Here is a 25,522-nt window from a genome sequence, read left to right as displayed (position 1 = left end):
TCTCAGGTTTAATAATATTGAAAGACCTTCATTTGAAATGCTCTTACGTGTTGTCAGGGACAGGTCAGGATTGGCCTCTATCAGTTCAAGAAGGATGTCTTCCTCCACACTGTTGGCCCGGATTTAATATCTAATTAAATTATCTAATTACAATGCACATAAATGGTTTAGTTTTATGACATTACTATAAAATCCAAGTATATTCTACTAATTTACAGACATAGTCGAATATGTGAATGACGCTAAGTTAAATGGCCTCAATTTACTAAGTTTTAGTCATGACCACGCCTCTTTTTCTCCATTGAGTTGTGAAGGAACTCCAAGTGGCAGTTGCTTCTTTAAACCAAGTAGTGGACTATTTGCTGTTTGTTTTGAAAGTGTGTATAAAGTTGTATGCACTTTGCACTGTTGTTTCTGTTTGCAGATTTGAGCCTTGATCTCGTGCCTGAAGAACAGCATCCCCAGCTGGCTGTGCGAGGCCTCGTTCATGTGCGAAGAAGAGTAGGCTTTAAAGTAATTATATCAGCATGCATCCACCACTGAGGAAAGACAATTTGATGCGTGACACTGTGTTGGGCAATGGACCATGGGAGCGTGATTGCTCTTGACCGCGTCAAAGCGTGCACTGCTCCTCAATGTTGATACCTGCAACAGAGTCAAACAATGCATTTTTCTGTGTAACTGTTACGTGGATTCAAGTGGCTGTTGTGGGACTACAACCCAGTCTCACAGGAAGTCGTGAAATTGTCACGTTAATTAATCTATTGTTTCGTGCGTGCCAACACGATGTTCTCACTTTTTTCGTGCTACCCAGAACGCATTTCAAACTAATGTATTTCAATGGGAAGTTTATTTCGTGCGTCCAAGCACGGCAATCACATGCCATGGCGTACAGGAGGAGTTCGATTTTATTGAATTTTTGAGCCTTGAGAGCAACTAAATACGACATTCTCCATCATCAGGTAGGCTATTACTTTTTTTTTTTTTTACGTCAAGCATGAATTCATTGCAGGCTTCCTCGTCATATGATCTAATGCTTTTATTCTTCTTTTTTGCTGTGGATTCAGGTATTGTGATCAGACAACTCTTTTGTGGTTATTTTTAATCTTTGCTTCCTGCCTTTTTCCTATAGCCTGCAATATAGCTCAGGCCCGGCGCCAGGATGAAGTTATTGAGGGGGCAATTAAAAATTGCGAGGGGGCAAATCTTCTACCTGTAGTGCAACACGCCGCACCATTTCAGAACCAGGGACAGCGCAGCGCAGGTGTACAGATATCCATTTTCAAAGTAAAGCTTGTTTATGAAAACTTGTCAGATTTATTGTTCGTCCTGTCCCGGCACAAGCGGCGTATCTTGATGTCTGTGGACAGTTGTGGAAAACGTCCCAGTGCATTAAATCAAACGCACTGAACTCCATAGCAACCGCTGTGTTTCGGAAGTAGACATGCATGCACTCACGTACTGCTGAATGCGATCTCCGGTCGTTAGCTCATAAGTATTTTTTTCCCTGAGCTTTAATATAACTTCAAGCCTGTACATTTAAGTCCCAGGTCCCATATTTATGATCTAATGCTTTTATTCTTCTTTTTGGCTACAGGATTCAGGCATTTTGTGATTAAAAAAGTATTTTATTGTTATTTTATTTGTTATTGTTAATATCTGTATCCTGCTTTGTCCTAAATGCATTTATTTTTCATAAACGGCAAATACACTACGTTTTTTAAGGTACCACTACGTTTACAATGCCATCTGATATTAGTTTAATATCTTATTTTCTTACTCTTATTGTGAAAGTATACCTTAATCCATTCTTATTCTTCTATGTGCTTATTTACAGTGTCACAGCCTCCAACTGAGTGCTCCCTGTCATCCAGTGTGGAAGATCTGCCTAGTTTACCTTCAGCAAGTCCTCTGACGACATTAGGTAAATCACAGTGATGAAAGAATATTAAATCTTCAAATCTCTGTGTACAACTGAATTTAAGATTGAAACAAACCTTAACACTTACAGTTGAATATGAACACTAATGATTAGAGCCAGTTTCATAGTGAAAATATGTGTATACTATGTGTATGTTTATTAATTATTTTAATGGTTGTTATTTAAATCATCTTTTATAACTCAAGTTTATATTTTCTTTACAGAGAAAAATATGGAGAGGCTCTCTGCTATTTTGGCGTCATGCCATTCTGGTGAGCCTCAAAAAAGTTCAGCAACATCCTGGTCTTTTCGTCAGCAGAAAGCCTCAGAACTCTGGAAAGCGTCGAGACCACACAATCTCCAATGCCTCATAGAGAAAGAGGCTGTTGGTCATCCTTTGTGCTGCCTCTGCAATAAGCCTGCTGTCATTCGGTTGGTATTCTTTAGCTGGTAGAAAACCTATAAAATTTCAGAAGGGGAACTGTAAGGGGCTAAACCCTGAGGCACATATCCCAATTTAATAAAACTTTGTATCCCACCTAATTCAGAATATCTTAAGTTGAATTTATAGTACTTATCACTAGGGGTGTCAACGTTTACAATTTTTTCTACTCGTGTACACGGGCCTGCTAAACGTTGTGTACCCAGTTACACGTCGGGGATTAATGATTTCTTTCTATCGCAGTTGCGCTGTAACCACTAGAGGGTTCTGTCTCCATTCAAATACCTCCTAATCCCATTAAATCAAAGCCATTCCAGTAGTTATCAGACAAAAACGTTATTCACCATTATTCAAATGTTTATTCAAAGCGAAATCATCCTGACATCCTGAGGGATTTTACAAAATGTAGTTATTAGTGTGAGCAGTGAGCACTGCACCGAGTAATCGCTCTGCACCGCATACAGGCATGTGCCGTTTGCGCACATCCTAAATCTGACAGAATACACAGATCATTCAGTAAAAACATTCTCAGCAACATGGAACTTAACTTTAAAAACTGCCACACAGTGCTCCACTTCTTGTTCGCCGCCATCACATCCTCGAATCAATTTGACTTGAAGTAATATTCTTCTGCCCTCAGCTAAGAGCTTTAGCCTATGCAGCGAGCTAAACATATGGCTTCAGTAACCACACGTGAAGCATTCTTCAGTTTACTGATCCATTTTACTTGTAAAACTGTGAGAACAGACACAGAATAAACAACATTCAGTTTCCGTGTAAAAATGTACATTCACACTTATTTCTGTGTGTAGAATAACCAACCTGAGGTCTTAACATTAGCAACACATAGTATTTTGAATAGCAAGCACAATGCTAAATGATAACAACAGCTACACCGAGTAAATGGCGTACCGCCTTCAATAACACAAAACACAAAATGAAAGCACTCACAAACATTCCTAAATAAGCATGTTTGGTTTAACTCACAGATTATGCCTTTGACAAGCGCAGAAGTTGAGGAAGTAGACAGACACGACCCAGGAGCGACATGTTTTTGGACTCTGCTGCACTTTCTAGCTCCTGCTTGACACACTCCCTGCTTCCAACATACGCCACTAGATGGCAGTGTAGGATTAAAAACAAACTCAAAATCACTAGCTTCTCTTAAAGGCGCAGTAACCAGACTAGCTGTAGACTGAAACAGCTTAAATCTGTTAGAAAATAAACCTCCAGACAAGGAGTAAAACAATAACACAAAACTGAGGGACAGAATACTCCCCGTCTGACATCAGGAGATGTCATACTAACCCACACCCACTGTTTTCAAAGGATATGAGGAGTCTTTCAGTTGTGGTTCCTTGGAACCAGCAGGATGACCTCACTGATAGGTCTCAAGTACAGTCTCTGTTCGCCATTGCGGGTTATCTTGACCTGGATCTTCCTTACCCTTTCATCTTGGCTAGGAAAGGTCTTTGCCACAACACCAAGAGGCCAGTCGTTCCTGTGCTCTTGTCCATCTTTTAGCAGGACGACATCTCCTACTTGTAGGTTGGGTTTAGGTGTTCTCCATTTTCGAAGAGGTTGTAGTCCACTGAGGAATTCCCTCTTCCATCGTCCCCAGAAGACATTGGCCAGATACTGTACACGTCTCCATTGCGCTCTGAACAGGTCACGGTCATCAAGTGGCCTGGGATGACTGGGGGCGTAGCTGCTTTTTGCGTGAGCAGCATGGCAGGAGTGAGAATCTCAGGATGCTCTGGGTCAGTGGAAACTGCTGTAAGCGGCCTTGCATTAACAATAGCAGTCACTTCCGACATGAACGTCACCAGCACTTCATGGGTGAGCTTGGCCTTTCCGTGCTGCAGCAGCATTGCGTCTAGAATCCGCCGACTGATGCCGATAATGCGCTCCCACGATCCAGCCATGTGGGAGGCGTGTGGGGGATTGAAATGCCACTCACAGCCACTGTTTCCAAGGTAGGTGTTGATTTTGTCATTGTGACAGCCCTTTTTGTCAATGTGAAGTTCTCTGCAAGCGCTCACAAAATTTGTGCCACAGTCTGATCTGAGCAGCTTGGCAGCGCCTCTGATGGCGAAGAAACGTCGCAGTGCGTTAATGAATGACAAAGTGTCCATTGACTCTATTACTTCAATGTGGATGGCACGAGTACTCATGCAGGTGAAGATTACAGCCCATCTCTTAGCTTCTGCCTGACCTGCTCGTGTTTTCCTGACTGTGACGGGCCACGGACCAAAAACATCTAAGCCGACACATGTGAAAGGAGGGTCTGTGCACATTCTGTCTTCTGGCAGGTCTGACATGATCTGTTCTTGTTGTTTGCCTCTCAATCTGCGACATGTAACACAATTAAAGACGACACTGCTGACGGCTCTTTTCCCGCCCACTATCCAGAAACCCGCAGCTCTGATAGCACCTTCAGAGAAGTGTCTGCCCTGGTGGCGTATTTGTGAATGAAAGTGTCTGATTATGAGCTGAGTGACATGGTGTTTGCCGGGGAGGAGTATGGGGTGTGTTTCGTCTGCTGTGAGTTGACCCTTTGTCAGCCGACCTCCAACTCGGAGGACCCTGTTAGTGTCCATGACTGAATTCAGTTTGCTAAGTGGACTTTTCTTGGGAACAGACTCACCACTTTCCACGTGCCTGATGTCATCTGCATACACCTCACTTTGCACTGCACGGATAATGATGGCTTTGGCCTGCTGGAGCTGTTCTTCAGTGACGTTCTTGTCACACTTGTGCCATCCATGGCATCTGCTCTCAGTGGCAGCCTTGAAGCATGTGACGATGTGGAGCAGCCTGGCGATGGTCCTTAACAGACGACTCCAGCTGGAGAATCTTTCAAACCTTGCAGCTCCGAGCGTGCCTTTTGACAGGGAGGTAGCACAGGATACAACCTCTGGACGCGGTTCAGTGTCATGTTCAGGGTTAATGAGGTCAAAGGGCACTTCCTGTGTTTGACTTTGGCTTGAGTCAGTAAGGAAGGGAGGCCCGCTCAGCCATGTAGAGTGGGCAAGATGCTCAGCAGGCAGTCCACGTGTGGCGTGGTCAGCTGGGTTTAAATGTGTGGGCACATAATGCCATTGGTGGGCCTGAGTGGAGCGCCTGATGCGTTCTACACGATTATGTACATACACATAAAAGCGTCTCTTATCATTGAAAATGTAGCCCAGTACCACTTTAGAATCTGTGTAGAAGTGTACTTCATCAAATGTAAAGTCAAGCTCTTCTTGGACCATGTCTGCTACTTCGACAGCCAGCACCGCGGCACACAGCTCTAGCCTGGGAATGGTGATGTCTGGTTTTGGAGCTAGCCTGGCTTTGCCGAGGAGAAAGCCCCCGTCACTGTGTCCATCGGCAGCGGTGAGTTTCAGGTAGGCGACAGCCCCAACTGCTTTTGTGGATGCATCGCAAAACACATGCATTTCTTTTCTCTGTGTTTTGGACAGTGAGATGGATGTATACATACGGGAGATCTTGAGCTGTCCCAGGTGCTTTAGAGAGTCTTTCCATTTCTGCCACTTGTCCTGTTGCTCCTTAGGCAGTGGAGTATCCCATTCACTGATGTCTTTGGAAATCTCTCTCAAGATGGAGCGTCCTTCAATGCTGACTGGCACGGCGAACCCAAGCGGGTCGTACAAACTGTTGACGACTGATAACACGCCACGCTTGGTGAAGGGCTCATCATGGATCTCCACTCGAAACGAGAACTGATCTGTAGACAAGTCCCAGCCCAGTCCGAGGCTGTGTTGCATGGGCGGGGCATGCTGTCCGAGCTCAAGTCCCTGCAGACCTGTGGCGAGATCCTCACCGGGGAAGGTGCTGGTGACTACAGGACTGTTGGACGATATCTTGTGGAGACGGATATTGGACTGAGCTAGCATTTTTTGTGCTCTGATGAGGACGTCGATTGCTTCGTCCTCAGAGGCGAATGACTTTAGCCCGTCATCTACATAAAAATGGTGCTCAATGAATTTCCTCACATCACTGCCGTACTCACTCTCTCCCTCCACAGCGGTTCTCTTGAGTCCATAAATGGCGACTGAGGGAGATGGACAGTTTCCAAACACGTGCACTGTCATTCGAAACTCTTGCACTTCTCCATCCAGGTCGTGATCTTGGAACCAGAGAAAGCGCAGGTAATCACGATGGTCCTCACTGACCATAAAGTTGTGAAACATCTGCTCCACATCAGCCATCACAGCGTATGCTTCGCCTCTGAAACGGAGAAGCACACCTACAAGATTGTTGTTAAGATCTGGGCCTTTAAGCAGCACTTGATTAAGAGACACATTTCCACACTGAGCACTTGAATCAAAAACAATTCTGATTTTGCCCGGCTTTTGTGGGTGGTAAATGCCAAAGCTTGGGAGATACCAACATTCTTGGTGTGGTTTAAGAGGAGGGGCCTTTTCTGCGTGTCCTTTGCTGAATGTCTTTTTCATAAACTCCACGAAATGCTCTTTAATTTCCGGCTTTCTCTTTAGTGTCTTGCGTAAAGACATGAGGCGGGTGAGTGCCTGCTCCTTATTGTTAGGCAAGCGGAGTCGGGGATGACGAAAAGGGAGGGGGGCCACCCAGTTATTTGCCTCATCTTTAACAAACCCATGGTGCATAACGTTCAGGAACGCCTCATCTTCTGCAGAGAGTGTCGTCATCTGCTGTGTTTAAAAATGTGTTTGCTCAGCTCGTCTTTGGGTTGCATGCTCTCAAAAAGGGGATTGTCTTCTGTGAACTTTACCTTTGGGTAGATTCTGTTTTCACAGGGAGAGAGGAAATTTGGGCGGCCGTTATCAAGTATGTTTGTCTTGTAGGAGTTCACTGTGGGTCTGTGGGCTCCTGAGAGGCAGACATCTCCAATAATTACCCACCCGAGATCAAGCTGTTGGGCGTAAGGAGCTTCGTTTGGGCCGTTTATCTGTCGGCGGACCTTGTGAACCTGAATCACATCTCTGCCCAGCAGGAGAAGAATGTCAGCTGATGGATCAAGTAGCGGTATTTGTGTGGCTACGTGAGAGAGGTGAGGATGTGCGGCTGCAGCTTCAGGGGTGGGTATCTCACTTCTGTTGTCTGGGATCTGGTTACATTCAGTGAGTATGGGTAGTGTTATTGACACATTTCTGTTTATGCCCTCGATGGCAAAGCCATGAGCTCTGCGCCCTTGTGTGTTTACTGTTCCTGAGCATGTTTTCATTGTGTATGGGAGGGCCTCACCATGCAGGTTGAACATGTCAAAAAAGGGGGACCGAGCTAATGACACATTACTCTGATCATCTAAGATCGCATACATTTTCCTTTTCTCGTTGGGGGCTGAGCAGGGGTACACATTCACCAGGCAAATTTTAGAACATGACTTCCCCCGTAGTCCCTGTCCACATACCTCAGTGCAGCTAGATGTGGTCACTGTGGCGCTTGGGGTATCTGGCTCCCCGCCATGGGCCAATGGCAGGGTGTTAGGGCCCGTATCTGTCCATGGGGGTGGCCCAGCGTGCATGGCGGAAGTGTGTGAATCACTGCTGCACTCCACACAGTGAATAACAGCTTTACAGTTTTTAGCCTTGTGTTCTGTTGATGAGAGACACTTGTAGCAGATTGACAGCTCCTTAAGCAGACCTCTCCTCTCATCCAATGTCTTCATTCTGAATCCTCTACATTTGGCAAGAGAATGTGCTTTCTTGTGTACTGGACACTGTTTATTGGGGTCGAGAGGGGGAGCTTTAGGTTCACTGTTAGCTGCACCGACTTGTGTTTTGTTTGTTGTGACAGGAACTTTGAACCGTGTTTGTCTCGCTAGTGTCATTTCTGCTTTCATGTGTGCAGGGCCGCAGTTTTGCAGGATGAAGCTGGGGTCTGTTCTCATTTCAGCGTGGTTGTTGACAAACTGGACGAAATAGGAGAAAGGTGGGTAGTGAGCTTTGTGATCTCTTTTATATCTTGACCCCTCTTTGACCCACGCCTCCTGCAGGCCACCAGGGAGCTTTCCCACAATCGGGTTTATTCCTCTTGAAGTGTCGAGGAAGCTGAGGCCTGGTAGATACCCTTCATTTTTCGCCGCCTCGAGCTCTTGGAGAAGGTCTGCAAGCTCCTGCAGGAGGTGACTGTCTTTGTGGCCAACTTTGGGAAAACTTTCCAAGCGAATGAACAGCGAAGCCTCGATGGCTTCTGGTGAGCCATAATTTCTGTCGAGCCTTTGCCATAAACGTTCAAGACCTGCTTCGGGGTTGCTAACGTGGACGGCTCTGATCCTCAGAGCATGCTGGAGGGACTCACCGCTCAGCCATTTGGTTAGTAGATCAAGCTCTTCGCAGCATTTCAAGTTCAAATCTCCAGTGGCGTTGTGAAACATAGATTTCCATGCTACATAGGTCTCTGGCCTGTTATCAAACACTGTGAGTCCTGCTGTCAGGAGATCACGACGTGAGAGGAGCACAGCGAGGTCTGATACATCAGTTTGTTGGCACAAAGATGGAGATGGGACATTACATGCTCCAATGTAGGTGGGGGAATGGAATGGCGGTGGCTTGAGTTGTCTGATGGGTTGACAGCTGGGGGTGCGTTCACATGCATGTGTCATAGCTGTTGGCCCGCTTGGCTCGACTTTGACGGTGTTGTTTATGTCCCGCTTTTGTTCTTTATCAGGCTTTGTCTCACCTTCCATATTAGCATCGTTATGAAAGTGAGTGTTTACATATTCTTGAGTGCGGCTGGCAGCCATGGCTATTGTAGCAGGAACCTCTGGTGGCTCTTCCAACTCTGTTTGGTCCAAAACTGCAGCCTCAAGGACCCTTGCTGCTGCGAGCGCTGCTTTTGCCTCTCCCTCTTGTTTCAGGGCGTTCATAGTAGCTACCAGCCGAGTCTTTTCCATCTCGATGCGTGCCTTTTCGACCTCCATGTCTATTTGGCGCTTGGCGTACTCTGCTCTGGTGCTGGCGGCTTCAGCGTCGGCTCGTGCTTTTGCTACAGCAAGGCAGGCTGATGACCGGTGTGATGAAGCTGAGCTGCACTTTGATCTGACTTCTAGCTGGGAGAGCGGTGGGGTGTCTCCGTGGTTAGACATGTCTGCTTTCACTGGCGTGGAGAGTCTCACGACCCCGACGATGCACTTGATGCGTAGAGAATCTTTTTACTCTTCTGCCCTCAGCTAAGAGCTTTAGCCTATGCAGCGAGCTAAACATATGGCTTCAGTAACCACACGTGAAGCATTCTTCAGTTTACTGATCCATTTTACTTGTAAAACTGTGAGAACAGAAACAGAATAAACAACGTTCAGTTTCCGTGTAAAAATGTACATTCACAATTATTTCTGTGTGTAGAATAACCAACCTGAGGTCTTAACATTAGCAACACATAGTATTTTGAATAGCAAGCACAATGCTAAATGATAACAACAGCTACACCGAGTAAATGGCGTACCGCCTTCAATAACACAAAACACAAAATGAAAGCACTCACAAACATTCCTAAATAAGCATGTTTGGTTTAACTCACAGATTATGCCTTTGACAAGCGCAGAAGTTGAGGAAGTAGACAGACACGACCCAGGAGCGACATGTTTTTGGACTCTGCTGCACTTTCTAGCTCCTGCTTGACACACTCCCTGCTTCCAACATACGCCACTAGATGGCAGTGTAGGATTAAAAACAAACTCAAAATCACTAGCTTCTCTTAAAGGCGCAGTAACCAGACTAGCTGTAGACTGAAACAGCTTAAATCTGTTTGAAAATAAACCTCCAGACAAGGAGTAAAACAATAACACAAAACTGAGGGACAGAATAAATATCATATCACTGGCTGTGGCTGCGGTGTTTTTTTTATATCAACGTAACATTGCGCCCCATGCATCTATTATGTTTGCGGATAACTTCACTAGTGGGAACATTTACAGTAAGTGTATAGTTAATGTTATTACCTGAAGTTTTCAGGCAATATTATCACCCCTAAATACTATATAAATAAATAGGTGAGAAATGAACGAGGAGGAGGAGAAAAAAATTACATGTGCACGGTTATTGATTTTTCTAAACGGTTATGATTTGTTATCCGTGTACCCGTTTACACATGTAGATGTTGACACCCCTACTTATCACTATTCTCATGAAATCATTTTATTTATAGTCATTTTGTCTTTCCCTCCTAGGTGCAGAGATTGTCTTCCCGAGGAGTGGTTCTGTGGCGACTGTGATGTACTGCATCACAAAAAGCAGCCACTCCACAACAGGGAATCCGTTATTGATGGGTTTTTTAAAGCAATTCCTCCAACTACCCACATCATTAAACAGGAGGGTGGATATTGCACTCATGAGCAAGGTCTTCATCATGTCTTAATCTAAGTCTTATTTTTTCCATATGTGTTTCTAGCTTGTTACAAATAATGTAATGGAGTGGTTTCTTGTTTTTGTCAGCATGCATTTTGCCAGCTGTGAAGGCAACATGCTGTTCTTGTGAGGGCACAAATGTCATCACATCACCTGGGAAACCAGTGATTTTAATTACCATCAATGGTAAGAACAATTTACTACGCTACACAGATCATGTGTATTAAGTATGTGGTTGGTATGTATTCATGATGTTGTTTATTTGCTTTATGTTCCAAGGGCGTTATGACTTGCATCAGCCTCTATATACATGTGGAACATGCGAGAGGCAGTGGACTCCTGATTTAAAGGACCACATTAGGAGTGGATATTGGCCGGCCTCTCTTAATGTGTGTACTTTGTACACGCTGGACCTTCTGAGCTCCTTTAAGGAACTGAGGGTCATTTCTCCTGGTTTTGCCAGACAGGCCTTTGCAAAGTTGCTGGAGCATCGCACAAAGTGCGGAGGAAGAGTAAGTTTATTTGTTCCTAACCATATTAAAAAACTTTATTTACATAGGCAGACAACATCACAAAAATGTATAATTCTCTGTATCTTCTAGTCTGGACATATCAACGGAGATGCACTGCAGCGCAGCTTCTTAGAGTTTTCATACTCTTCGTTTGAGGAAAATCAGCTGTGCTGTGGTGCTGATTTCACCTGCCCAGCCTGCACACCTGAAATCTTGGCTGTTTCTGCAGATGGAAACAGAAAGCTATATCGCTTTGGCCAAAGTGGAAGGTGATTTTTTCTCCAGTGTTTTTAGTGATTAATTGATATTCCCATGTGTTTAATGGATCTGTCTATTTTTCTTTCTTATTCAGCTCTGATGACCCTGCCTTTTTTGACGGCCTCTTTGTGGCAAAAGACAGTGAAGTGTCCACATTTACCGAGACCATCCAAAAAGCAGTGAAAAATGCAAGTATTATTGATAATGTGACAAAATAGCTGTATTACTGAAATATTACCGAAATTGAATTGAGAGAAACACTGGCCTCTATAGCAGACCCAATTACATTAATTTTATTTATGTTCGTTGTGTATGTCATAGACACATGGAAAAGGGAAATGTGGAGATTCCCAGTGGACAGCGGCAAGGGAGACCTCAAAGAGGGCTTCCAAATTGGATGAAGAGGGGATGGAGGTTGCTGTCTGTCGCCATGGCTTCCTTTTGAAAGCCCTTAATATGTACAGGGGGGAGATATTTGCTTACCCCCTGTACCTTCAAAAAGAGCTGATGCCGGCCAAGCCTCAATTCTTTGCCATGGATGTGGCCTGCAAATATTGGCCCTACCTAGAAAAAGCTGCCAGTGCCCTTCCTGCCCTCCAGGAGCTGACAAAAATGAAGCCGTTCCTTAGTGTTTTGCATGCAAGGGCTCATGCAACATGCTTGCATGCAAGTGTGAGGTATTGGTAATATTTTTGTGTTGTGTGCATTTTTAATATTTAAAAGCACAGTAATAACATACAAATTAAGCCTGTGTATAACTATGGTATGTAGCCTTTTGCATTAATATTAACACCTTTACTTACTTATAGATCAAATGGAGTGGTAGGAACCAGGAAGGAGCAGGGACAACTGCTGGTGAGGAGGTGGAGCAAGTGAACAGCTACCTATCTCGTTGTGCCCTGACGACGAAATATATGTCGAAAGCAGGTGATTAATCTGTTTACCATGTCTTTGCACCCTTTATTAGATTGCATTTCCTAAACTCATTATTTGTTTTCATCAGGACGTGGACATGCTTACATTGCATGCTTTGGGGTGGAACCACAAGAAAAGGGCCTGTCTACACCAGGCACTTTCCACCAGATATGTAAAGGTAAGTCTGTATTTATGGATTTGTTGAGTCATTTGTCGACACATTTGTTGTTCACTTGGCTTGTCAATCCCAAAGAGCTTTAACCTGATTATTGTACAACACTGTTTATCAGACATGTGAAAGGCTCCAAGATGAGACTGCAAGGCTAGCTGTGCTAAAAACAGAGCTCCATTGCTCAGATGAAATGGCATCACAGTGGATCTCTGAGGTGAATGAATGGGCAGCTGGAGGTAAGCAACACCAGATAACAGAAATCAACAGTGTGCAGAGAGTGCACATAGCATGGTTTACAGCCAAATGGCTTTTATATGTAGACCAAAACAAACACTTACATTTAGTGTTGTGTGTTCTGCTATACTGAATTCACTTTAACTTTTATTTCTATAGAGACACCAAACGCACCTCATACCACTGAAGGCACCACACGGACCGAACTTCAGCAGTCCATTGTGGGACTCTACCTTAGTGTCAGGCAACGGAAGCAAACCCTCTACCGCCAGAATGGTATAACAGTAAAATAAGTTCATAAAATCATCTGCTGTATTTAATAGTGTTAATATTCCACCAACAAAAGCATGTACGTGCAATTCATGAATTACTATATCTGTCCATTATTTAAACTGCCATAATTGATTATGATAATCTAGATTGGGTTCTTGTTTTTAATGTCTCTTTAGACAGCAGCAAGCTTCGCCACCGCCTTCGAAGGAAGCTGGGAGAAGACAAAAAACTGCTTCTTCAGGCGATGCAGAGGTACAACAGCCTCGTATCAGGCTCTGCAGCAATTGATGTGGCTGTTGTGGACAATGCATTTGCTGGAGAAAGCACTGTGTCCCTTCTGTGGCCCTGGGAGGTTCATGGCAATGGTATTTCAGTTTTGTAAAGCTTCATAAGAATTGATTTTGAATTCTTCTACTTAGAACTGAACGAAATCATGCTAATAACATATTAAGTGTTTTGATATTCATTAGGTTTGTGGATGTATTTTAATTTTACTGTGTTCAGCAAACATCACGATAAAGAAGAGACTGTACGACCAGGTGATGCTAACAATGCGACTGCAAGAGGAAAAGAACATTTTGGTGCTGGAGATGGCGCAACATTGCACATGGTTGCAGAAGCAGGCAGAGGAGCTTGAGAACAAGGTGGCTGAGAATGGTAAGCTGAAACAAAAAGGTATTTATTGAAAGCGTGGCTTTTAAGATTTCAAGATTAAAAGAAATAAGTCGAAGTCAGTGTCAGTCACAGCAGACAGACATCTGAAGCTGTGTTTCCACCGAAAGTTCCAGGAACCTCTAGTACCCGGAACTAAATGGCTCCTGTTGCCTGCTAGTCCCGGGGAGAGTATGCAAATATGGTCGACGACGTAAAGACAGTACACCAGTGTGTGGCAGGAAAAAGAAGACGTGACAGTAGCCATGTCGTCTTAATAAAAGCGACGAACCACCAGGCATCATCATTATGTTTTAAAAAAAAATGCTGATTCAAATGATTTTCGAGACACTTACCATAGTTCCTGGACCTTTGGAAAGTACCTACCTACCCCTGACTAGGAGCTTTTTGGAGGGTTCTTTTCTACCCCAGAACTACATTTTGGTTCCTGGTTCCTGCAGTGGAAACGCGCACGGTTCCTGGAACAAGTTCCCGGAACCAGGAAGTAGTTCCTGCAGTGGGAACGCAGCTTTATTTTGTAGTGCATCTATAATGTGATGTCTTGTGTCCTTTGAAATTTAGAACAGGGCAACAAAGGACTTTGCTGTCTCTTAAAAAAACAACTTTCCGAGGTGTCAGAGCAGCTGCAAGTGGTCCTCCAACAGTACAAGACTGCTTTAGGTCCTGAGGCCTCTGCCCATCTTCAAGTTGAGGACGAGGATCAAAGTGCCCTCAGCAGTCCAGACAGCAGTGACGATGAAGAGGATATCACAATTTAGGTAATTTACTTAAGTAATTTACTAAAGTATGTACTGTATACTAGTGTTTGTTTTGCAAACCTATTCCTGTAACTCTTTTTCCACACGGATTACTGTATTTTCTGGACTATAAGTCGTGTTTGACAGTGGATGACTGTTGACATACATAGACATGCATTATGTAACATTAAAGAATAAAGTGACTTAGGCCAATTTTCGAACATTCTAGTGTGACTTAGGCAACTTTAAACCTGGCTTAAACTGCCCTTTCATTCAAAACTGAAATTACCGAGTTAAATTAAACAAATGTCAGCATTTCTGTATTTCTTAATGATTTATATTGCTTGTTCATTCTTGACTTCACCTTCTCTTACCAGATTGATGCTGCATGACAGACTGTGGTGAAGGACATGGACTTGGCCTATACCTGCGTTTCACTATATTGCTGAGTTATATACTGTCACCTCTCCTGGATCTGCCTGCCTCCCACTCTACACCTGCCCTGCTGCTGCAATCAAGCCACCTGGTTTCCATCAGTTCTGGTTTCCATCATCACTGTCTTCAATAAAACACTGAAAAAAGAAGTCATGTGTTCTTTAATGTCATACTATTTATTGAGTACTGTACTTCACTATCAACATCTAAGGTAACATAAATGTATGATTGAATTTGTTGTGGTTGAAGAATTGTCTTTTAAAAAAAAAACATCAACATTAACTAATCAACAAAGCCATGTCAAGAAAGCAACAGATTTGCTGAAATACAATTGTTCCCAGTCTGTTGAAAAGGAAGGCAAACATACAGAATCTAAGCTTTCAGCCATTATAGTGTATACCATCTTATTCCTGATTGATAAAATATGCATTATCTGAGTAATATTTTTACATTGTAAAATATTTGGGGAAGACATTTTCCCATTTGTAACTCAGTTCACCTTTGATTGTAATAATGAAACTTTTTATTGTAACTATTCCTTAACAATTTCCTACATCATTTGAAAGGACTTCTAAAGAAAGACATGACAGTTTTAAGAATCTTGGTGGTCCCTGTGCTGAGATTTTGATACTTAAACTTTGTAAATGTATATTATTTTTAAGGAAAGACTTGCTGATTTGAATATGTAAGTGACAAAATAGTTATAACTAATAATACTGAAAATGTTTGCATTACTGTCCACATTGTTAATGTGAAATTTCAATATGGAAAGTGAAAAGAAATTCCTTGCCTTTTGTTCCAATATCTCCTATTGAGATTGTCCCTGCTATCCCTGTGACCTGAACACGGATAAGCGGGAGACGGCGGATGGACAGTTGAATGCAATCCAGGACATAAAGGAACATTCTAGAGGATTGGGGGAAGGGTTAAAATTAAAATGTCATTTATGGACTATATGCATCTCCCTCCCTCAGCATGTTGTGTGGCACAGGCCTACTGACTGTTTTGAGAAAATGTCATATCATGGTCATTTTTTAAGATATGTGTGCAAAATTTACAGTGTACACAGAAAAATACTGGCACTACAATATACTATAAAGTTGATAATCTAGGACCATCCTGTCAGTCTGGGGAAGGGGTTGCAGGGACTATAAACAGCCATATTAAGTCAATGGGGGAATATGCAAAAGAAACATTTACAGATTATGGGAGAAAACTGGGTCTTAATTGGTCCAAATTGAAAAGTCTGACTGTGCATAAGGTATACATCAATATCATGACTACATTTGGCCACTAAATACCCTTTAAAATATGTTTGTCTGATTTTTATCCAGCTTTGCTAAAAAGTGCTATGAGAAATGACATGTCAAAGGGCCTTGGCTTGGAGCAAGTTGAAAATAAAACTTTGTCATAGGACAACAATGAAGACATCGTTGGAAAGGCCTTGACCTAGAGAGTAACCTATGTCAGTATGAACATTATGGTTGGTTCCTGCCCCTTAGGGGTGACCTTTGAACCTTGAACCTGAGACATTTTTGAAGGCATATAGGGCACCAAAAAAATATGCTAGAGATATGGGGTAAACAGTTTTGGAAAGCTCTTGATCTCTACTACCATACCCGAAGGCAAACCAACAGGGGGCGTCACTGAGTAGGGTCAAAACCAGGAAAAAAATAATTTCACCCTTTTACCAATGATAAACATCAAATCTGACCAAACAGATGTGCTTCCCACCCCCCAAAACCTGTAATGTGCTTTCAAGATTTCTGACCACAATTTAACAAAATATTTAAAACACTTTAGAACTACAAAACATATAGCGCAGCCCTCTACTGTGTACTGCAACTCCACGCCAATTGTAGTTCTTGTGTGATTCTTCCGGTCTAGGGTTAGGGTTGTGAAATTCGGGTTTAGAAAACATCTATCCGCTCAGTTTTCATCAGAAAAAGTTTGTCCTTAACATATGAATTTATATTAGGAAAAAAATATGCTGAAAAACAAACATATTTATCTATACGTGCTATTTTAGACGCGATTCTTGCCCCTCTCTTTCACTGACTGAAAAGTGCGCGTTCAATGACACACATGGATTAAGCAACGTTTCCAAACGGAACTTCCGGGCCTCGTCCCTCGCCCTTTTTTAATTTTTTAATTCTTATTTTTATTTTAAAATATTAAAATGGTTTATAATTTGTTTACATATAATGAGGCTTCCAAACATACATATTATTAATAAACGTTAGCAGTTGCAATTAGCTAGCAGTAACTATTTGGTTAGTGAACATGGCATAGCGCTGTGGTTTGGAACGCAGCTTCGGTCTCAATGGATTAATGTATGGTATTTATGGCACTATAACATTTTATATATTGCATGAAAGGCTCTGTTGAATGACTCTGTGATAGCCACATCTGTGCTGTTTTTATAAATACTGCACTTGTAATTGCCTCCCCTGAACTCCCATTCAGCCAAACACTTTTCAACATGAAACAAACATTTGGAAATAGGAAAAATGTGAGACACAGGGATAAAATGAGACTGCTACTTGGTTCCTATTCGGATAACACTTGAATGAATGAATGTTAATGTTAGACAAATGTGACAGCCACAGGAGTGGGGAAAACAGCAAGGAAATGGACTTTAAACACAGCTCCACTACTTCCTGGACTTCAACCAGCTTCAACCGTCTGTCATTACTGGACAAACTGATTAATCCATGTGTGTCTGACCATTGTCGTTGTGACTACTGAGGTCAGGCAAACCTGGATTAATCAGTTTGTCCAATTATGACAGACTGTAAATAAAGGAGCTGGTTGAAGTTCAGGAAGTAGTGGAGCTGTACATAAAGTCAATTGATGAAAACATACTTCAACATACAGTTACTGTTGCATCAAAGTCTAAAAAGCCCAGTTTCTGGAGCTATGCTTTACTTGCAAGGGCTATGTTTTTTTGTATGTATTAACATACCTGAGACAAGATTGTAAATATTATTGAAACAGCACATCATAGTTCAATCACAGTTTTGTGGAGGATGCTGCAGTGGTTCTGTAAGATGGTCATGTTTTTAATAAGAGGCAGGAGTCATCTTGTCCTCTGCTGTCATCTGTACTCTCTGATTAGCAAGGTAAAGGATTCAAGGATTCAGGGAATAAAGGTAATTTATTTGTCATTTTACAACACAGGTCTGCAAAAATGAATCAAAGAGATGTCGCCCCTTCCATACTCTTCACACATAGAACATATATACAGATAATTAAAATTAGAACAAAACAGGAAAATAAAATAAAACATTATATACATATCTGTTAATATCTGGTATATCAAACTACTTTACATTAACCATCAGTGGTCTGTGAAACCTCAGGATTGGAGTGGAAACTTAACTGCAGTATATACATATTTACAAATTTACTACTGAGTCTTTTGGCTGCCAGGACTTGGCCCACTTCTTTCCACTGAAAAGAGAGGAGAAAAAATGGTAAATATCAACAAAGGTTTCTGTATATTAACCAACCTTCACTTATATAACAAACTGCATATACTGTAACTATTTTATACTGATTCTCATCTCGGAGATCTAATTGTAACAGGGCAAAATTGTAATTAGTGCAAATACGAAAAAAAATGAGGAAGAAAGCCGTGAAATGACTTCATAGGAAATCTGGATGGCAGAATCTGTTACAATAACAGTAGTTGGCATGTTGTGTGGTCTGGAACACAGATGGTTCAAAATAATATGGTATAATATACAATTGTGCAAAAAAGCAAAGAAGTGGTTGGGAGGCTGCATCAATAAAGTGAGATGAAAAAGAGAGAAGCACTTTAACATAAACAATCAAATACAGAGGAACTTCAATTGGAGGCAGGGGGGCCTGAAGGTTAGATAACCAAGCTTGTGACTGGACTGAACATCAGTTCAACCCTCAGGATCAGCAGGGTAAATCTGGGCAAGGAAAGTGAAAAAGCAGCAACAACTCAAGTGAAGCTGCTCAGTGGCAGCAGATCAAACTGTGGTTTTACTGGGCAGCTTCCAGTGTGAATTTGTGTTAGTGTGTGAATGTGGTCAGTGCGTTCCTGAAAAGAAAGCACTTAACTCACTGAAACTCTCCCCTTAATAAATAAAGGTGAAAACATACCAAACTGAGCAAGGCTGCCACTCCACCAAGACCTCTGTTTTGCCCTGTTAAGGAAAAGAACCATAAATTTAGTTAGATCATTAATTCTTTTGGCCTATAAATTGGTAGACAAAATTAATTTATGTTGTTATTTCCAAATATTTATGCAAATTGCTTGTATACATGAGTAAATTAAACTTCCTACAGTTAACCCCACATGTGTCACTCTGCCTGTCAAACCTGTCTGACTCTTTCCTTCACGTAGCCGCATATTTCATAGGAATCACGGCCAGTGTGGTAGGTGCAATCTGTCAATCCAAAAAACATGTTTTTCACAACAGAACCATCTATGCTTATCTACTGGCATCATGACTGATAGAAACATCAATAACTGATAATATAAGTGCACTAATTTAGACACAATAGGTCTGTGATGAATACCCATGAAAATAATGTAAATTCCTACAGTACATGCTGATAGAGGTGAAAACGATCTGTCAGTGCTCCAATCATGACAAAACAATTTTGTCTTACCCTTGGGTGAAACCTTCCTCTGGCTTTGAACCACTGTATGAAAGGAGATAATAGTATTATCATTTTCAATTAATAAGACATGTTCAGGAATTTCAAACAAACATTCAGGCAGATCTACCTGACATATTATTACAGTCCTTTTTCTAATTTCTCTCAAACAAATTCAAAACTACCTTCATATTCAAAATAAGACAATCAGGCTATGGTGGGTAGAGACGGTAGTGAATTACCAATTCTCTTTTTAAAATAATATATAATATTTGAACTCAATCTCAAAAATATTCGGTACATACCTCCCCGCTTCCTCTTGTGTTTCACAGCTCCGTCTTGAAGTGGAGTAGAGACAGCAGAGACAACTGTAGGTTTGGAAATTAAATATTACTCATTCAGGCAATTAAGGTGTAGTAGATGTAGTAGGTGTAGTAGAAAGCTCTGCCTGCCACTCTACTTTTGGAGACTGTAGGAACCACTAGTAAGCCTCCATTCTGGGAGCACAGTGTTCTAATGGGTTGATAGGGTACTATGAGCTCTTTGAGATATGATGGTGCCTGACCAACTCTCCAAGAGTTGGAGCGTCTTCACCTCACCTAACCCTGCTCATCACTCCACACCACCAACAGTGTCTAGACCCCGGGGGGGGTTCCTATTCTGCTTCATCACCCCCTCTTTTATACGTGCATATTCTATTCACTGCTATGGGGTCTAACCGCCAAAGACTTTCTGGTTGTGATCTCTTGCATGTGCAATAAATGATTATCATCTATTTCAGAGTCTTTCCTGATTGAAATACAGTTCAGTTAACCAGTGAACCATTATCCAAGTTCCTGCCAAAGAAAAAATATTAAATGATTGGTTTGTACTGTAAGGATAACAAACAGGAATTATTTAAACTTACTTTTTTGTAGCTTCTTCCTCTCTGGCATATGTCTTGTCGCCACTGCAATATAAGATCATAGTTCACTCATATATCTTTTAAAAGATGACACTATTCCTTCTTAATTGTATGTAATGTATTAATAAACAGAGATAATGAGAAATCGATAATCAGCAGACATGAGAATACCAATTTAATACCCTACAAACATTAGTACGTACCCGACTTTTTCGCCGTGTTCGCCTCCTCCACTTGTCTCTCCATGTTCGCCTGTCCCTCCATGTTCGCCTCCTCCACTTGTCTCTCCGTGTTCGCCTGTCCCTCCATGTTCGCCTCCTCCACTTGTCTCTCCGTGTTCGCCTGTCCCTCCATGTTCGCCTCCTCCACTTGTCTCTCCGTGTTCGCCTGTCCCTCCATGTTCGCCTCCTCCACTTGTCTCTCCGTGTTCGCCTGTCCCTCCATGTTCGTCTGCTCCACTTGTCTCTCCGTGTTCGCCTGTCCCTCCATGTTCGTCTGCTCCACTTGTTTCTCCGTGTTCGCCTGTCTCTCCATGTTCGCCTGGCTTGTTCCTTCCAGTGGGTCACAGGGTGTGAGGTACAGTGTAATCAGCTCCTCCCCATTGTCATCTGAATCCGGGGTCCAACCTGTGCAGTTAAACAAGTTGTAAAATTTCAACTAGATTTGTGTTCACTTTAGATTACAACATTTTTTTGACTCTTCTGGTTAAAAAAAAAACACAGGATGAGATGTTGATATCCTTGTGCAAGCATATATAGTATAGTGGATGATAGATTTGGAGAAGCTTTGGGGTAAATTGAATTTATGGAATGCACCATCAGTAGTGCTCCTCTGGCTCATTGGGTGTTTTGGCCTACTATTTTGGCCACTATACACCCTCACCAGAGGTGGCCAGCTACAGGCTGATAAGATCTAAGCTTGCGTCCCATGCCCAATTAGTCGTGAGAGCTGCCTTGTTGTCGAGTGGCAGACATCTGAATCTATTCAATATCACCCTGTCCCTCACATACTCTATGATCAGCGTCCTGTTCTGAAAGCGGATGCTTACAGACTCAAACTCATCAGCTGCTCCTGTCCTGGGAGTGGAGCCCCATTTGGCTGAGAGAGGAGGATACTGAGGAAAACTCTCAGTATCATGGACAGTTCACCATTCACACTATATTCTGTACATACCTTTTCTACTTTTTTTCCTTATATATTTATTATTTTATTATTTTTATTGTCAACCACTGTGACTTTTGAACAATAATAATAATATGGTGTGAAAATGTCCTTTGGGAATAAAAAAAATTCAATTTTATCCTGTCAAGTCTGAGGATTTAAACTAAACTATTTAACTATTTAATGGTCCAACAATCTAACTATTTAATGGTCCATTTGCATCTTTTGCTCTGCTTGTGTAGTAGTAGTATTTTGTTCTGCATCTCATGAAGGTAGACAATCAATGGTCAAATCTGTGCATTATGTCAGTAATTCACTATCAAAATAGACATTATACTGTCATCCCAAAATTTATGCAACATGCTCTATGCACAGCTCCACTACTTCCTGAACTTAAGGTAGCTCCTTTCTTTCCTGTCTTACATATTTGGACAAACTGAATAATCCAGGTGTGTCTAACCTCAGCGGTCACAATGGTCAGACACACCTGGATTAATCAGTTTGTCCAATAGCTGCCTTAAGTTCAGGAAGTAGTGGAGCTGTGCATAGAGAAGTAGTGGAGCTGTGCATAGAGTCCATTACTTTCAAACCATGTATAACTGTACAATGAAAAATCATTTGAAATTATTTGAGTGTGTATTATCTGGATGTATCTAAGGCTAAATACTGGCACAAATTGGTGTTCTGTCAGATTTGGATAATAACAAGCTTTCCAATACATACTTTAATTTAAGCATTAACAATATCATTTGTTAAGCATACAATGCATGCATCTCACCTTCACAAAGGTACTCATAAAATGACCCTATTTTGTGTAGGTAGTCCTGGGCAAAATCAGTCAGTGTGCAGCGTGGGGTGAGGATTTCACACTTGGTCTGCTCCTTTTTTGTCTTCTTTCCAAGAAGAAGAATTGGCTTGTAGCCAATAGCATGGAGTTTCTCAAGCTGCAATGACACAAGTTTGCATTATCAGTTGAAAAAAATGGAATAGCAACTACAAAACAAACTAAACACACTAATTATTGACAAAAAATATGACATTACTGAGGACAGCATCCATGTAACACTCGTTTTTCATTTAGATACTGTAACTAGAAACTAGAGTTTAGAGATGACAAGAAACTTGAGTTTCAACGATGATAAATTTCTAAATGCATTCAAAACAGAGAGAAACCTTTGTGATTCTATGAGTGAATAGGTGAATGTTGCAAATGCATTTATATGTGGCAGTGTCTACATTTTACAAGCTGTAGTAGTATGAATGCAGTCCATTTATCTATGAACTTTACACATTTGAGGTTGTTATTTTTGTTACGAACTCAGAAATACCTGAGGATCACATGATTTTCCATGTGTACTACAGAACTTATTTCCAATATCATCTGAGCAGTTTAAAGTCATTTAAAAATATGTACAAACCATGATGATGGCTTCATCCTTGATGGATGCCACGTTGTGGTTCTTCTTACGGCCAACCACCCATTCTTCTCTCTTTTCATCAAACCTCTGAAGCTTCTTTTTGAGGCGCTGCTTCAGAGGCTGCTCTTTCTTGCAGTGACAGCACACTTTCTGAGCACAAAACAAAACTCCCTTGCAAAAGGGACAAGTCTTCTTGGTAGACCCTCCTGGCATTATGATAGGAACACAAACGGACAGACAGACAAACAAGAAGACAGATACAGACCAAACAAACAAACAAACAAACAAACAAACAAACAAACAGATAAAGACAAACAGGCAGACTAACAAACAGTGAACAGATAGAGATAGACAGAGAAACAGATAGAGGGATAGAGAGATAGATAGATAGAAGATGGCTCTTAAAAGTGCCTTTGGGTTTATTTAAATGGTTCAGATGCGGTGCTGGGGGATGGGTTGACAGAAACTAGGAGGAGAAAAGAGACAAATATTTAGTACTGCAGGCTAGCTATAGTCTACCTGTGTTCCTATTCATACAGAAAGGTTTAAAAAGTGTATGCAACTGATTGGACCATGATTATCCCATCTTTTGAATGAATACAAAAGGTCACGTTTTTTCTAAATCAATACACAGTGTTTAAGGGGGCCTAATGAGACATTATGCCTCCTGTTATTGCATAACGTTAACGTTACTCTTTGGTGATGCGGCACACACGCGGGAATACCGTTACAGTATGTACTATAACTATTAGCGTACACATAGCTGTCTTAAGCTAGCCAGACAAAAGTTACAAGACACGGCTATTTTTCCCCTCACAAGTCAGATGGTCGTTTTCATAGTCTTGTGTTTAATAATGAGAACACTGTTAATCATCGCTTTAATATGTAAACCGTGTGAATAATGGAAAAGTAAGGCATCAGCTCAGAGAGAAACCACACATCTTACCTCGGGAAGGGTTAGCGGGAGAAGGGCAGAATGCTTCCGACAGCAGGTGGCGCTAACCGTGGGGGGGTGGGGGGGGGAAGGACTAGGATACTTTCACAATAAGAGTAAGAAAATAAGATATTAAACTAATATCAGATTGCATTGTAAACGTAGTGGTACCTTAAAAAACGTAGTGTATTTGCCGTTTATGAAAAATAAATGCATTTAGGACAAAGCAGGATACAGATATTAACAATAACAAATAAAATAACACTAAAATACTTTTTTAATCACAAAATGCCTGAATCCTGTAGCCAAAAAGAAGAATAAAAGCATTAGATCATAAATATGGGACCTGGGACTTAAATGTACAGGCTTGAAGTTATATTAAAGCTCAGGGAAAAAAATGAGCTAACGACCGGAGATCGCATTCAGCAGTACGTGAGTGCATGCATGTCTACTTCCGAAACACAGCGGTTGCTATGGAGTTCAGTGCGTGTGATTTAATGCACTGGGACGTTTTCCACAACTGGTCCACAGACATCAAGATACGCCGCTTGTGCCGGGACAGGACGAACAATAAACCTGACAAGTTTTCATAAACAAGCTTTACTTTGAAAATGGATATCTGTACACCTGCGCTGCGCTGTCCCTGGTTCTGAAATGGTGCGGCGTGTTGCACTACAGAAGATTTGCCCCCTCGCAATTTTTAATTGCCCCCTCAATAACTTCATCCTGGCGCCGGGCCTGAGCTATATTGCAGGCTATAGGAAAAAGGCAGGAAGCAAAGATTAAAAATAACCACAAAAGAGTTGTCTGATCACAATACCTGAATCCACAGCAAAAAAGAAGAATAAAAGCATTAGATCATATGACGAGGAAGCCTGCAATGAATTCATGCTTGACGTAAAAAAAAAAAAAAAAAAAGTAATAGCCTACCTGATGATGGAGAATGTCGTATTTAGTTGCTCTCAAGGCTCAAAAATTCAATAAAATCGAACTCCTCCTGTACGCCGTGGCATGTGATTGCCGTGCTTGGACGCACGAAATATACTTCCCATTGAAATACATTAGTTTGAAATGCGTTCTGGGTAGCACGAAAAAAGTGAGAACATCGTGTTGGCACGCACGAAACAATAGATTAATTAACGTGACAGTTTCACGACTTCCTGTGAGACTGGGTTGAATTATTTCATATTGATATATATTAGGGCTGCAATGAGCTGTATAATAATACTGTCATTATCTGGAAGTGGTGGAGGGGCCTGAGAACAGGTGCTTGGAGTTAGTGTTTCTAAAACCTGTTTCAATTATCAACCAGAGGAGGGTGCATGATAACAATTTTACACCGGGTGGCCATTATACACTTAATGTTTTTACTTTACATTTGCAGTATATTATATTATTGTCAGAACCTGTCTGGATAAACTGCACAGTACAGGCCATTAAATGTCAACCAAGGGAAGTACTCCTCATGACTGGGGCAGTACCCCTTTTGAGCCAGGAAAACCCTATCTTGCAACCACACAAAATACTTTTGTAGTATTTACATCCTTTCCCATATAAAATTAAGTT

General features: G+C 41.8%; 3 protein-coding genes across 4 annotated transcripts in view; 1 reads left to right on the top strand and 2 right to left on the bottom strand.

The window, feature by feature from the left end:
* The window catches only part of rfng (RFNG O-fucosylpeptide 3-beta-N-acetylglucosaminyltransferase), a 45,623-nt gene that overhangs the window by 18,806 nt on the left and 1,295 nt on the right, over positions 1–25,522 (bottom strand). The window lies entirely within an intron of this gene.
* Positions 1,839–15,053, top strand: LOC143339323 (uncharacterized). Its single transcript, XM_076760495.1, has 15 exons — positions 1,839–1,924; positions 2,146–2,353; positions 10,519–10,688; positions 10,784–10,882; positions 10,976–11,208; positions 11,299–11,477; positions 11,561–11,654; positions 11,788–12,105; positions 12,470–12,559; positions 12,672–12,789; positions 12,947–13,063; positions 13,237–13,425; positions 13,565–13,717; positions 14,294–14,490; positions 14,847–15,053. Exons 2-14 carry the CDS (start codon positions 2,154–2,156, stop codon positions 14,488–14,490), a joined length of 2,157 nt encoding a protein of 718 aa, XP_076616610.1. The 5' UTR covers positions 1,839–1,924; positions 2,146–2,153; the 3' UTR covers positions 14,847–15,053.
* LOC143339288 (uncharacterized) lies at positions 18,085–25,510 on the bottom strand. 2 transcript variants are annotated; one of them, XM_076760458.1, is made up of 10 exons: positions 23,969–25,510; positions 23,023–23,488; positions 22,383–22,548; positions 20,647–21,069; positions 20,447–20,488; positions 19,845–19,907; positions 19,552–19,584; positions 19,258–19,325; positions 19,039–19,082; positions 18,085–18,357 (listed from the first exon to the last, which is right to left on the bottom strand). In XM_076760458.1, the coding sequence occupies exons 2-10, from the start codon at positions 23,233–23,235 to the stop codon at positions 18,303–18,305; spliced, it is 1,107 nt and encodes a 368-aa protein (XP_076616573.1). In that variant the 5' UTR covers positions 23,236–23,488; positions 23,969–25,510; the 3' UTR covers positions 18,085–18,302. The 2 variants fall into 2 exon arrangements, with proteins under 2 accessions (XP_076616573.1, XP_076616574.1); XM_076760459.1 differs by lacking the exon at positions 19,258–19,325 and having other exon boundaries at positions 23,023–25,510.

This window comes from Chaetodon auriga, chromosome 20 (assembly GCF_051107435.1).
Source record: "Chaetodon auriga isolate fChaAug3 chromosome 20, fChaAug3.hap1, whole genome shotgun sequence".
Classification (NCBI taxonomy): Eukaryota; Metazoa; Chordata; class Actinopteri; order Chaetodontiformes; family Chaetodontidae; genus Chaetodon; species Chaetodon auriga.
This window is presented reverse-complemented; position numbering and strand designations above follow the sequence as displayed.